General features: G+C 40.6%; 1 protein-coding gene across 1 annotated transcript in view; it reads right to left on the bottom strand.

Annotated features, from left to right (window-relative positions):
* Positions 1-15581, bottom strand: part of AUTS2 (activator of transcription and developmental regulator AUTS2) — a 1198451-nt gene that overhangs the window by 902982 nt on the left and 279888 nt on the right. The window contains exon 2 of the mRNA XM_040260674.1: positions 2124-2336. Coding sequence (XP_040116608.1) covers positions 2124-2336 — 213 coding nt within the window. The remainder of the gene's footprint in view (positions 1-2123; positions 2337-15581) is intronic.

Below are 15581 nucleotides of genomic sequence, written 5' to 3' on the forward strand. Positions count from 1 at the left end.
CTAGAGGACAAAGTAGAAAGAAGAATTTTGAGGAAGGAGAACAGAAAAGTCAGATCAAGCTTGGGAGTAAGAGAGTCAAGGATAAGGAACCACAGCTCTGTGAGGGCTCAGAATTAAACTGATCTCTTGCCTGGAAGGATAAGAAGCCCTCCTCCCACCCTGTGGGAGGGAGGCCCTCCTGGAGGGGCAATAGCCACCAGGCGATCTCTGCACACTGGAAAACCCACTTTTTCCACACAGCTCACAGGGAGAGGCTTGGTCTGTGAGTCACAAATAACACAGGCACATTATCTTTTCCAGAACCTAGACCTCACCCCACTTTCTGACCAAAAATATGTATATATATTTTTTAATTTTCATCCAAATTTTCTATGCTCACTGTACTTGGGAGTTTACCCTATTTTCTTCTTGAGCTTTCACAGTCCATTTCTATAACCACAATCCCTCCCTCTGACTAAACCAATCCACGAACTTTCTAAAAATACTTGTAGATTCCCTGCACCCCACGACCAGGAGTCCTTATATCAACCACGGAAAGCACAGTATCAATAAAAACAGAGCAGGGCAGAGAAATCTAGGTCTAAACCCTGGCTCTGTCCCTCACAGCTAAGTGGCCTCAGACAAGTCACTTTATTTCTTTAAGCCCCAGTTTTCCTATCTGTAAAGTAACCATAATATCATATCATCTCCTCACCAGGGTTGTTGTGAAAATTACAGATCATACTACAGAAACTCCTTCACTGAGTGATTACCGTGCTATGTATTAGACAAATGTTAGTAATTACTTTTATAACTCCAATCTGGCAATTTATTTGATGACAAAGAAAAACTGCCGAATGTGTTAGAATCGGGGACACTTTCCTGAGATCCTCCAGAGTCCATGTTGAAATCCAGCACTCCATGTATTTTCTCAGAAGTTTACTCATCAAGTTCAACTCTAACACCAAACTGCTCACTAAATCTTTTAGAGAGTTTCATTTTTCCAAACTTTTAACTAAAATTCATCACCAGAAAAATGTTCTTGATTCTTTATAAGAATGATTTTCAACTGGCTTGACCATTATCAAATAGGAAATTTCTAAGACTACAAACTTCTATGCCAAAATGCCTAGTGATTCTGATTCTTCAGTTCTAAGGTGAAGCCAGGAATATGTTTAATAAGGCTCATGATATGATTCTAATCATCTCTGATGTTTTAGAACCACTGATTTGTATGATCCTAGATCTCACTCTGCAGAGAAACATCTGCAAACTAGAAATTACCTGTTCAGCTTCTAATTAGCAGCACCTGCTCTGTGAACCACACTCCCTCTGCTTCCTTCAAGAGACAGTCAGTCTCACCCCATAGTCCCTCCAAAAACAAACAAAACACACCCAGGACACAGGTAACTTGGCAGGTGCTAAAGCCTCTGGATTTGTGCTGGAAAAACTGCTATAAACAGCTTCGCTTCTCATTATTAATCTATCTCATGTGGGGATTTCCACAGGCAGACGGGTTCCCCAAATGCCAAGAGCTGAATTTTCTTGTGGATCATTGAAACCTAATTATTAAACAGCCCGGTAAGCTCTACCACCAGGCTTTCATACAAGCGGCAGATCACAAAGGCAGTTCTGAATTATGGTCTGTGGAGGACACCTTAAAAAACCTCATTTCTTCACCACTGCTCTCCCACATGCCACAGTATTTGAGCTTCACTAGAAAATACAAATCTTAGGCAGGGTCCCCTGCCTGAATACAGACAACCATTTTTAGCACTTCAGGACCTTGATACACACAATGCATATGATCAGATCTGCCCATTTCCTTTCCTCTACCCAAGACGATCTGTCCCTGCAAGCCAGTCTACCTGGACCATCACCAAGACCTCCATCAGTCTGCCTTCAATGCCAATAGCACGAGCATCAGTCTCTGTTACACAGAGCACATGTGACTGAAAGGTACCGTGCTAAGTTTCAAAGTGCTTGGTTTTGGAATATTCTTTGAGAAGCAAACACACGGCTCTGCAGGGCAGCCCTCCAGCACCCACCAGGGATCTCCTCTCCATCTGTTAGGAAGAACCACAGACAAGTAGGCACCTGAGGAAGAGCAGCCACAGGACGCAACAAGCCCTAAGCGTCCTCACCTGTCTGAGCCCCTTCGGCATTTTCTTTCTCTTCCCGAGGTGTTGGCAGAGGTTGCGGTCATTTTCTCGGTCTGAGCTGTAGTGGTGTGGGTGGCTGAGTCGGCTCTTCTTGGAGTGAAAGGACAGGCCGTTGGTAAGTGCTTCTCGTTTCTTCTTGGTCAGAGGGGTCTGGCGTTTCTCCACGCGTTCCTGAGGCTTAAGTGCTACATCTTTCTGTAGGAAAAAAAGAGAAGGAAAGGGAAGTGGTGGTTACATAGGTAGCTAGCATCATACCCAAAATAGAGGCTAAATGAGGTTACTAGAAGGGAGCCAGGTAAAGGCAAGAAAGTGGGGTATGAGACTACCTGAAACTAAACCCAATTTTTCTGAATCCCTAATGCCACATATGTATCCTTTCTAATCTTGTTGGGGAATGGGGGTGGGGAACTCAACAAAGCACAAAGTATCTGTCCATTAGAAGTGGTTTCACTGCTGCCTGGGAGAGAAGCTTTCCATTTGATTCTGCTCTGGGTCCAGCACACACTATTCCCCTAGCAGGCTTAATACACTTGCTTCTCAAAATGGTACACCAACTATGTTTCAGAAAAGGAGTACTAAGTGCATGCATGATGTAAAAACATCAGCACAAGACTGAACATACAAGGAGGGCCCGGTGGAGGTGAGCCAGAGACAAAGAAACTCAACTCAAAAGATTAAAATATGTCGTTAGTGCTTTATATTTTTACCCCAGGTTCCTCTTACCCCGAGTTCCTTAATTCCCATCTCCTTTGCGAAATATGTAACAACCATATCACCAAGATCAACAGCAACTTGTCATTTGTTCCTGGCTGTGACCGGGGGATGGGAGAGGGTGGGAAAAGGGCAATGGATTTTCTAGACTAGGGGATAGCACCTGTAGGAACCTCAGACAAGTGTTCCGAATCACAGGACACAGGTGAGCTCTGTGCCTGCAGGAAGGTCAAGGCATCCTGAGAAGCTGAAGACCTGGGTTCTGATGCTGACATTATTCACTACTAAACTCAGAGTAAGCTCCTGCAACTCTGAGCCCATGTGGAAAATGGGCTCCGATACACTGATTGACACCTGTCAAAGTCCTTTAGAACTCTGAGAAATATACACATTAAGCAATAAAATTAAAATGATTTGGTATTCAATCATTTGTTCATGAGTGAACATGTTCCTGGGGCTTCCCAGGCGGCTCAGTGGTAAATCTGCCTACCAGCACAGGAGACAAAGAAGACTCGGCCTCTGTCCCTGGGTCAGGAAGATCCACTGGAGGAGGAAACGACAGCCCACCCCAGTATTCTTGCCTAGGAAACTCCATGGACAGAGGACCTGGTGGGCCACAGTCCACAGGGCTGCAGAGTCGGACATGACTGAGTGACTAAGCACACACAGACGGATATGTTCCTCCTTACACTGAAAATGCTCCTTCCTGGAGCCTCATCTGCACACAATTTCTCGGTTTCTATGATCCTGAACATACATTTAAAACTACAGTAAGACCAAAACAAAAATTCTCCTTTATCCATTTCTCATTCCCCAAATACTACTCTTTCCTTCACAGTGAACATTCTTGGAGGCACTTATCTCTTCTACATCTTCCCAATATCTCCACACTCCCGAACTAACACACACTGTGCTCCTTGATGTCTTCCCCAGTTTAGCCATGGCCATATTTAGGGACCTTGGACTTTTAACATCTGCTTTGCCTAGACCTCAAAAGCCCTCTCTTCCATATTCCTCCCTTTTCTAGTTGAAGGACACCCCCCCTCCCAATGTTGCCAGTTAAAGGAGAACATTTGGTGATGCAAAGCAATGTTCTCAGGGCTCCACTCATTCAACAAACATTTTTTGTGCACCCTTTATAGGCCAAGTACAAACTCAGCACTATCCTACAGGCGCTGAGAGAACAACTGTGTGGGGCAAAAAGACTCCAAGCTCATGGAGTTTAGTAATTAGGGGACAAATGATCAAATTGCTAATCAAATCACACAAACAGGTAATTGCAAACTAAGCTGTTTTAAAAGAAAGATCACAGGTGCCACAATAGGGGGAAGTGGTCTGTCTGGAGAAGGGGTGCTGTGGCTGAGGAGATGACTGCCACTTGACCTAGATCTGAAAGTCTGGGCAGAGAGAACAGCTTGTGCAAAGGCCCTGAGGCAGCTGGTAGCATGATTCCCTGAAAGAATGAGGTCAGGTACTAAGCACCAGTAACCCCAGTGCTTCACTTACAGAACCTGGTAAATAACAGATGGTCAAATTAATGCTTGCTAAATAAGCAAGACCACTAGCTAATGTATCCAAATCTATCAACTACAACAGTGATTTAAATACTATCTTTACAAGCTGCCTCTGACACAGAGTGAGTGAAGCAAGCCAGGAATACTAATAGGAACAGAAAACCAAGGAACCTGGATAAGCAGGCACTGGTGGCACACAAGAAGAATCACAGAAAACAGCAGGAAGTCCCAGAGAAGGGGAAGGGCCTAATCTTTGGGGCAAGATGATATCTAACATTGGGACTTCCCTGGTGGCACAGTGGATAAGAATCCATCTGCCAATGCAGGGGACAGGTGTTCGATCCCTGGGTCAGTAAGATTGCACCTGCAGCAGAGCAACTAAGCCCGTGGGCCAAAACTACTAAAGCTCACAAGCCAAGGGCCTGTGCTCTGCAACAAGGGAAACCCTGCAACAAGAAGCCCGCACCCTGAAAGGATGAGAAAAGCCCCTGCTTCCCGCAACTAGAAAAGCCCGTGCAAAGTGATCAAGACCCAGCATAGCCAAAAATAAATAAAATTTCTTTAAAAATATCAAAGACAACAATCTTCTAAGGCAAATAAGCGGTATCTGGTTTAACTTCCAGCTGCTACCACTGCAGATGGTTTACCCTCTACCATTGGAGAGGCAACTCTCCGAAGACAATGAGAATGTGGTGAGGAAGTGTTTAGGGGACAAGCTGAGATCAAAGTAAGTGCACGAAGCCATTGATCCCAGTCTCAGAGCTCTGCACACAACGCCTAACACATGGCAAATATTCAATAAATGTCTGCTATGCTGTCCAGGGTCTACTACTACAACCAGCTATGTCAGACATCTGCTCAATATTTGGCCTCACATTTAACCAATTTGGGGCTTTCCCAGGTGGTGCTAGTGGTAAGGAACCTGCCTGCCAATGCAGGAGACATTAGAGACACTGGTTTGATCCCTGAGTTGGGAAGATCCCCTGGAGAAGGAAATGACAACCCACTCCAGTACTCCTGCCTGGAGAATCCCATGGACAGAGGAGCCTGGCAGGCTAAACGGTCCAAGGGGTCGCAAAGAGTAGGACAGGACTGAATCAACTTAGCACTCATGTAACCAATGTAGTCAGCTGTCATGAGAAAACACTCAGGTATAATGGCAACACTAGCCAAAGCAGGCAGGCCAGTCCCACCACGAACTGCTTCTATATAATATGATTAAATTGCACCACTTCTAAAGGTAATACATAAGCTCCGACAGGCTGAATAAAAATGCCGTTCTCTGTCACACAGCCCACCGACTGCCCTACATCATATGGGTGTGGAGTATCAGATTAATAAACAAATGATATTTAATAATGTATCAGCTGTGCTTTTTTTGAAAAAATTATGCCATTCTCTTCGGAAACAAAATCTTTCTTCATACTGAAGGTGCTCCAAAGTATATTGAAAATTATGTGCAATTCCATACAAATGTGAATTAATATTTATGAGAGTACAGTATAATTTTTTTCTAAATCCATTTTATTTTCACGCAGCATATTAATCAAGGCATTCTCACTGCACCATAGAATAGCTACACAGAGCAAATGGACCCCATGCCGTGACATTAGCTTCTAAGAGACCTGCTGAAGTCTTAGCAGCAGCAGCACAATCATCTCAGCTCCAATTAACATTGAAATTTTAAACTGCAGGCTGTGTGAGGGGGAGAGGGGAAGAAAGAGAGCTTCAGGATGTATACAGAGGTGGTAGCTTAAGAAGTAAAGAAAAAATGAACTGCTTTTTAACTTAATTTTTATTGGAGTATAGTTGCTGTACTGCAGAAGAAATGAAGTCTTTTAAAAAGTTTTTATTATGTAAAAGGTTTTAAAAGATTATCTTTAGAGAACATCTTTACTGTTTCAAAGATTCAGGTTTATTTATAAATTACTACATAAGATACTTTGTAACAGTTCCTGAAAAGAAACAGGCTGCTATTTATTTATTTCCTCTACAAACCTATCCTGACTCTTTGCTATGTATGAAGTAAAATAATCACTTAACTTCTCAATAGCTATCTTGGGGGTGAAATGAAAACAAAAACTGTCCATTTTAACGAATGAGACTCAAAGTCAAATAGATTATACGCTACTCACCTTTTAACATTCTAAAGAGTTGAACACATGGTTACATACATGTGTATGTGTGTATACATCCATCCACCAACAAATTATCAGCAACTAATTTAAGTATTCCCTTAAAGAAACTTGGGCAGCCTATAAGGTACTGCTTCAATATAAAAAGACAGATTTTCTGGTGCATCAAATAACTTTTTAGGATCGATGAATGGCAATTTTCAAAGGCCTGTTGAGCCATTAGTCTACCATGGTTCCCAAAGAAAATTAATGTCTATCAGAAATATCTACAGTGGCTTTTTAAAATAAGATGACTCTGCCTCATACTCAGCCAGGGGAAGCATTTAGCAGATTAACAAGGGAAGAGGACAGAAGGATAACGAAAAGATCTGGGGGAAATGCTTTAGGCATTCGTCTGATAATCTCAGAAGACAGAGAAGCCTGGCAGGCTACAGTCCATAGGGTCACAAAGAGTCGGACACAACTGATGCGACTGAGTAAACACACACAAGAAGCAGCAAGAAAGCCAGCCAGCCAACAACAGAAGGCTAGGCTGGGAGGTGAGAAGATTTACACATACTTGCTGGCAATAGAGAGGGTAAGTGCACAGGCTATGTACAACAGACAGGAAGAGGTTTCGAGAACAGTTGAAATTATGTGATTTTTAGGTCACTGGTGATGGAGGGCAGGGTCACGGCACTGCACATGCTGAGAGGCAGGCTCAGAGGCTGACTAACAGTGGCGATTTCCTTCGACACCCAGCCTTTCTTCTTGGTGATGGAAAGGTGATCTTTCTCTTGACTTTCCCTTCTCCCAAATTACAACCTTCCACCAAAGGCTTCCTCTGCCACTCTTGAATTTCAAAATGAGATGGTTTGGTGTTGTGCAAACTAAGGGAGAACGAAAAATTGCAGACGGAAAACTGTGCAGGCTGCAGGGCTCCATTTGCTGATTACAGATGGAGCCAGAGGAAAGAGAAAATAAGGCCACAATTTGCCTATCGTGCATGAAATAGATCTTAGAAAGAGAGCCTCTCTGATTTTCCCAACCTAAACTGAGGGCCGCCTGTCACTTACAAATACGAGTGCCTGTATGTGCCCAAATGTACGTACGTGTGTAAGAGGGGTGTAATCTGAGCAGAACCTCTTCAATTAGTTACTCGATCTTGGGGACTTGCAAAGAAAATTACAGAGAAGCCAGAAGAAAAAGAAAACACGCTTTCCTTGTCACCACCTTACTGGCTGGCTGTGTGCTGTCATTTTAGTCTGTCAAGTCCTTTGTGGGTTTACTATATTGCACTTGCACTTGCTTTTGAATGGCTTTACAAACACTGATTCCATCACTTAAGTGCCAAAAAAAAAAACACAAGAGTTTGCAGTGATAATAAGTGAAAATTAAAGAAAAGACATAGCAGCTCTTTTAAAATTTATCTCTACATGGATATGTTCATCCTGGGCCCCGACTTTGGACTTCTGAACAAATGCGACTTACAAACCTACTTTTAGGGCCTAAACTTCTGTAGCAAATGACCAAAGCAGACACTATAGGAATTTACAAAATAATCAATAAAATAATCAATATGGCATTCAAAAATTAACCTCTCATGTTCATCACTTTTTTTTGCTTTTATTTTTTAATTAATTTACTTAAATTGGAGGCTAATTACAATATTATTGTGGTTCTTGACATACATTGACATGAATCAGCCATGGGTGTACATGTGTCCCCCTATCCTGAATCCCTCTCCCACCTCCCTCCCCATCCCATTCTTCAGGGTTGTCCCAGTGCACTGGGCTTGAGTGCCCTGTTTCATGCATTGAACCTGGACTGGAGATCTATTTCACATATGGTAATATAGATGCTTCAATGCTATCCTCTCAAATCATCCCCCCCTCACCTTCTCACACAGAGTCTAAAAGTCTGATCTTTATATCTGTGTCTCTTTTGCTGCCTCGCATATAGGGTCATAGTCACCATCTTTCTAAATTTCATATATATGCATTAATATACTGTATTGGTGTTTTTCTTTCTGGCTTACTTCACTCTGTATAATAGGCCCCAGTTTCATCCACCTCATTAGAACTGATTCAAATGCATTCTTTTTAATAGCTGAGTAATATTTCATTGTGTATATGTACCACAGCTTTCTTATCCATTCATCTGCTGATGGACATCTAGGTTGCTTCCACATCCTAGCTATTATAAACAGTGCGACAATGAACAATGGGGTACACATGCCTCTCTCAATTCTGGTTTCCTCAGCGTGTACGCTCAGCAACAGGGCTGCTAGATTGTACGGCAGTTCTACTTCCAATGCTTTAAGGAATCTCCACACTGTTCTCCATAGTGGCTATACTAGTTTGCATTCCGACCAACAGTATAAGATGGTTCCTTTTTCTCCACACCCTCTCCAACATTTATTGTTTATAGACTTTGTGATAGCAGCCATTCTGACTGGCATAACATGGTACCTCACTGTGGTTTTGACTTGCATTTCTCTGATCATGAGTGATGTTGAGCATCTTTTCATGTGTTTGTTCAGTTCAGTTCAGTTCAATCGCTCAGTCATGTCCAAATCTCTGCGACCCCATGAATCGCAGCACGCCAGGCCTCCCTGTCCATCACCAACTCTGGGAGTTCACTCAAACTCATGTCCATCGAGTTGGTGATGCCATCCAGCCATCTCATCCTCTGTCCTCTACTTCTCCTCCTGCCCCCAATCCCCCCCAGCATCAGAGTCTTTTCCAATGAGTCAACTCTTCGCATGAGGTGGCCAAAGTATTGGAGTTTCAGCTTCAGCACCAGTACTTCCAAAGAACACCCAGGACTGATCTCCTTTAGAATGGACTGGTTAGATCTCCTTGCAGTACAAGGGACTCTCAAGAGTCTTCTCCAACACCACAGTTCAAAAGCATCAGTTCTTTGGCGCTCAGCTTCTTCACAGTCCAACTCTCACATCCATACATGACCACTGGAAAAACCATAGCCTTGACTAGACGGACCTTAGTCGGCAAAGTAATGTCTCTGCTTTTGAATATACTATCTAGGTTGGTCATAACTTTTCTTCCAAGGAGTAGGGGTCTTTTAATTTCATGGCTGCAGTCATCATCTGCAGTGATTGTGGAGCCCAAAAAAATAAAGTCTGACACTGTTTCCCCATCTATTTCCCATGAAGTGATGGGACCAGATCCCATGATCTTCGTTTTCTAAATGTTTAGCTTTAAGCCAACTTTTTCACTCTCCACTTTCACTTTCATCAAGAGGCTTTTTAGTTCCTCTTCACTTTCTGCCATAAGGGTGGTGTCATCTGCATATCTGAGGTTACTGATATTTCTCACAACAATCTTGATTCCAGCTTGTGCTTCTTCCAGCTCAGTGTTTCTCATGATGTACTCTGCATAGAAGTTAAATAAGCAGGGTGACAATATACAGCCTTGACACACTCCTTTTCCTATTTGGAACCAGTCTGTTGTTCCATGTCCAGTTCTAACTGTTGCTTCCTGACCTGTATATAGGTTTCGCAAGAGGCAGGTCAGGTGGTCTGGTATTCCCATCTCTTTCAGAATTTTCCACAGTTTATTGTGATCCACACAGTCAAAGGCTTTAAAGCTGAAATAGATGTTTTTCTGGAACTCTCTTGCTTTTTCTATGATCCAGCAGATGCTGGCAATTTGATCTCTGTGTTTGTTAGCCATCTGTATATCTTCTTTGGAGAAAAGTCTGTTTAATTCTGTGGCCCATTTTTTGATTGGGTCATTTATTTTTCTGAAATTGAGCTACATGAGCTGCTTGTGTATTTCTGAGATTAATTCTTTGTCTGTTGCTTCATCTGCTATTATTTTCTCCCATTCTGAAGGCTGTCTTTTCACCTTGCTTATAGTTTCTTTCATTGTGCAAAAGCTTTTAATTTTAATTAGGTCCCATTTGTGTATTTTTGCTTTTATTTCCATTGCTCTGGGGGGGTGGGTCATAGAGGATCCTGCTGTGACTTATGTCAGAGTGTTCTGCCTATGTTTTCCTCTAGGAGTTTTATAGTTTCTGATCTTACATTTAGATCTTTAATCCATTTTGAGTTTATTTTTGTGTATGGTGTTAGAAAGTGTTCTAGTTTCATTCTTCTACAGGTGGTTGACCAGTTTCCCCAGCACCACTTGTTAAAGAGATTGTCTTTTCTCTATTGTATATTCTTGTCTCCTTTGTCAAAGATAAGGTGGCCATTGGTGCATGGATTTATCTCTGGGCTTTCTATTTTGTCCCATTGATCTATATTTCTGTCTTTGTGCCAGTACCATACTCTCTTGATAACTGTAGCTTTGTAGTATAGTCTGAAGTCAGGCAGGTTGATTCCTCCAGTTCCATTCTTCTTTCTGAAGATTGCTTTGGCTATTTGAGGTTTTTTTTTTTTTGTATTTCCATACAAATTGTGAAATATTTTCTAGTTCTGTGAAAAATACCACTGGTAGCTTGATAGGGATTGCACTGAACCTATAGTTGTGTTGGGTAGTATATTCATTTTCACTATATTGATCCTTTTGATCCATGAATATGATATATTTCTCCATCTATTTGTGTCATCTTTGATTTCTTTCATCAGTGGTTTATAGTTTTCTATATGTAGGTCTTTTGTTTCTTCAGGCAGATTTATTCCTAAGTATATGGATAGGGAGGCCTGGCGTGCTGCGATTCACGGGGTCACAAAGAGTCGATCACAACTGAGCTACTGAACTGAACTGATTCCTAAGTATTTTATTCTTTTCATTGCAATGGTGAATGGAATTGTTTCCTTAATTTCTCTGTTTTCTCATTGTTAGTGTACAGGAATGCAAGGGATTTCTGTGTGTTAATTTTATATCCTGCAACTTTACTATATTCATTGATTAGCTCTAGTAATTTTGTGGTGGTGTCTATTTAGGGTTTTCTATGTAGAGGATCATGTCATCTGCAAAACAGTGAGAATTTTATGTCTTCTTTCCCAATCTGGATTCCTTTTATTTCTTTTTCTTCTCTGAATGCTGTGGCTAAAACTTCCAAACCTATGTTGAATAGTAGTGGTGAGAGTAGACACCCTTTTCAGGGGAAATGCTTTCAGTTTTTCACCATTGAGGATAATGTTTGCTGTGGGTTTATCATATATGGCTTTTATTATTTTGAGGTATGTTCCTTCTATGCCTGCTTTCTGGAGGGTTTTTACCATAAATAGATGTTGAATTTTGTCAAAGGCTTTCTCTGTATCTATTGAAATAATCATATGGTTTTTATCTTTCAATTTGTTAATGTGGTGTGTATCACACTGCTTCATTTGCGAATACTGAAGAATCCTTGCATCCCTGGGATAAAGCTTACTTGGTCATGATGTATGATCTTTTTAATATGTTGTCAGATTCTGTTTGCTAGAATTTTGTTGAGGATTTTTACAACTAAGTTCATCAATGATATGGGCCTGTAGTTTTCTTTTTTTTGTGGCAGCTTTGTCTGGTTTTGGTATTAGGGTAATAATGGTGGCCTCACAAAATGAGTTTGGCAGTTTACTCTCCTCTGCAATTTTTTGGAAGAGTTTGAGTAGGATAGGTGTTAGCTATTCTCTAAATTTTTGGTGGAATTCACCTGTGAAGCCGTCTGGTCCTGGGACTTTGTTTGTTGGAAGATTTTTTATTACAATTTTGATTTCCATGCTTGTGATGGGTCTGTTAAGATTTTCTATTTCTTCCCGGTTCAGTTTTGGAAGGTTATACTTTTCTAAGAATTCATCCATTTCTTCCAAGTTGTCCACTTTATCATCATATAGTTGCTAATAATAGTCTCTTACAATCCTTTGTATTTCTGTGTTGTCTGTTGTGATTTCTCCGTTTTCATTTCTAATTTTGTTGATTTGGTTCTTCTCTCTTTTTTCTCAGTGTGTCTGGCTAATGGCTATTTATCTTCTCAAAGAACCAGCTTTTAGTTTTGTTGACTGTTGTACAGGCTCCTTTGTTTCTTTTTCATTTATTTCTGCCCTAACCTTTATGATTTCTTTCCCTCTACTAACCCTGGGGTTCTTCATTTCTTCTTTTTCTAGTTGCTTTAGGTGTAAAGTTAGGTTATTTATTTGAGTTTTCTCTCATTTCTTGAGGAAAGCTTGTATTGCTATGAACCTTCCCCTTAGCACTGCTTTTACTGAATCCCATAGGCTTTGGTTTGTCGTGTTTTTATTTTCATTTGTTTCTATGCGTATTTTAATTTCTTTTTTTATTTCTTCTGCGATTTGTTGGTTATTCAGAAGTGTGTTGTTTAGCCTCCATATGTTTGGATTTTTAAGTTTTTTTCCTGTAGTTTACATATGATCTTACCACATTGTGACCAGAAAAGATACTTGAAATGATTTCAATTTTTTTACTTTACCAAGGCTAGATCATGGCATCCAGTCCCATCACTTCATGGGAAATAGATGGGGAAACAGTAGAAACAGTCAGACTTTATTTTTTTGGGCTCCAAAATCACTGCAGATGGTGATTGCAGCCATGAAATTAAAAGATGCTTACTCCTTGGAAGAAAAGTTATGACCAACCTAGATAGTATATTCAAAAGCAGAGGCATTCCTTTGCCAACTAAGGTCCGTCTAGTCAAGGCTATGGTTTTTCCAGTGGTCACGTATGGATGTGAGAGTTGGACTGTGAAGAAGGCTGAGTGCTGAACAATTGATGCTTTTGAACTGTGGTGTTGGAGAAGACTCTTGAGAGTCCCTTGTTCTACAAGGAGATCCAACCAGTCCATTCTGAAGGAGATCAGCCCTGGAATTTCTTTGGAAGGAATGATGCTAAAGCTGAAGCTCCAGTACTTTGGACACCTCATGCGAAGAGTTGACTCATTGGAAAAGACTCTGATGCTGGGAGGGATTGGGGGCAGGAGGAGAAGGGGACGACCAAGGATGAGATGGCTGGATGGCATCACGGACTCGATGGACATGAGTCTGAGTGAACTCCGGGAGATGGTGATGGACAGGGAGGCCTGGCGTGCTGCGATTCACGGGGTCGCAAAGAGTCAGACATGACTGAGTGACTGAACTGAACTGAACTGAAGGCTAGATTTATGGCCCAGGATGTGATCTGTCCTGGAGAATGTTCCATTTGCACTTGAGAAAAAGGTGAAATTCATTGTTTTGGGGTGAAATGTCCTATAGATTTCAATTAGGTATAAGTGGTCCACTGTATCATTTAAAGTTTGCGCTTCCTTGCTAATTTTCTGTTTGGTTAATCTATCTATAGGTGTGAGTGGGGTATTACAGTCTCCCACTATTATTGTGTTACTGTTAATTTCCCCTTTCATACTTGTTAGCATTTCTCTTACATACTGCAGTGCTATGTTGGGTGCATATATAATTGTTACATCTTCTTGTATTGATCCTTTGATCATTATGTAGTGTCCTTCTTTGTCTCTTTTCACAGCCTTTATTTCAAAGTCTATTTTATCTGATATGAGTATTGCTACTCCTGCTTTCTTTTGGTCTCCATTTGCATGAAGTATCTTTTTCCAGCCCTTCCCTTTGAGTTTTATGTGTCCCTTGTTTTGAGGTGGCTCTCCTGTAGACAGCATATATTGGGGTCTTGCTTTTGTAACCATTCAGCCAGTCTTTTGTCTTTTGGTTGGGGCATTCAACTCATTTACATTTAAGGTAATTATTGATAAGTATGATCCCATAAACAACATTTACTTTATTGTTTTGGGTTCGAGTTTATATACGCTTTCTGTTTCCTGTCTAGAGAAGATCCTTTAGCGTTTGTTGAAGAGCTGGTTTGGTGGTGCTGAATTCTCCCAGCTTTTGCTTGTCTGTAAAGCTGTTGATTTCTCCTTCATATCTGACTGAGATCCTTGCTGGGTACAGTAATCTGGGCTGTAGGTTTTTCTCTCTCATCACTTTAAGTATGTCCTGCCATTCCCTTGTGGCCGTATGAGTTTCCATTGAGAGATCAGCTGTTAGCCTTATGGGGATCCCCTTGGGTGTTATTTGTTGCATTTCCCTTGCTGCTATTAATATTTGCTCTTTGTGTTTGTTCTTCATTAATTTGATTAATATGTGTCTTGGGGTGTCTTGCTTTGGGTTTATCCTGTTTGGGACTCTCATGTTCATCTTTAACAAAAAAAATCAAAAACATCTACTGTATGCCAGACATTTTGCCACCTACTGGAAATATCTACCCACAACTCATGTACATCAATGAAGTATTACACTAAAGTGGGATAGGCATGAAGCAGGCAAAATGCTTCCTATTGCTATATTTCACATTGGATAAAAACTTCAGCCCTGCATTATCACCAAAATAGAAAAACAGATCGATACAACAGAATAGAGAGTCCAGAAACAGAGCTACTGATATATGGACAATGGGTTTTCAGCAAAAGTGCAAAAACAATTCTGTGGAGAAATAATCTTTTTAACAAATGTGAATGGAACAAGGAGATATCTACATGCAAACTATAGATAGATAGATAGATAGATAGATAGATATACATATATCCATATCTCAATCTATTAGAAACTCAAAATATATCAGAAACCTAGTTTAAAACCTAAAACTAAAAAACATCTACACGAAAACTTGATTAAACTTCGGTTAGGCAAAGATTTTTCAGATATGTTACCACAAACATAATCAAAAAAGAAAAAAAGAACGACCTGATAAATTATACCTCATTAAAAATGTAAACTTCTACTCTTCAGAAGACGTTGTTAAGAAAATGAAGATACAAGCCACAAGAAAAAAATAAGTTTTGTATCTAGAATACATTCTTTTAAACTCTTGAAACTACATAAAAAGAAAGCAACTCAATTTGTTAAATGGACAAAAGATTTATTACTTAACTAAAGAAGATACATGGGTGGCACATAAACACATGAAAGGATGTTTAGCAGCAGTAATCATTAGGGAAATGTAAACTATATCTACTACCTACATATTAGAATGACTAAAATGAAAAAGAATGACCATACCAAATATGGGCAAGGATGGAGAGGAACTTTCATACACTCTGGTAGAAAGTGTAAATTGTACCATCACTTTAAAAAACAGTTTGACTGTTTCTTTAGAAATTCAAAGTATACCTACCATATGTATCAACTATTCTAC

Source organism: Oryx dammah, unplaced genomic scaffold (genome assembly GCF_014754425.2).
Source record: "Oryx dammah isolate SB20612 unplaced genomic scaffold, SCBI_Odam_1.1 HiC_scaffold_2, whole genome shotgun sequence".
In the NCBI taxonomy this organism is placed as follows: Eukaryota; Metazoa; Chordata; class Mammalia; order Artiodactyla; family Bovidae; genus Oryx; species Oryx dammah.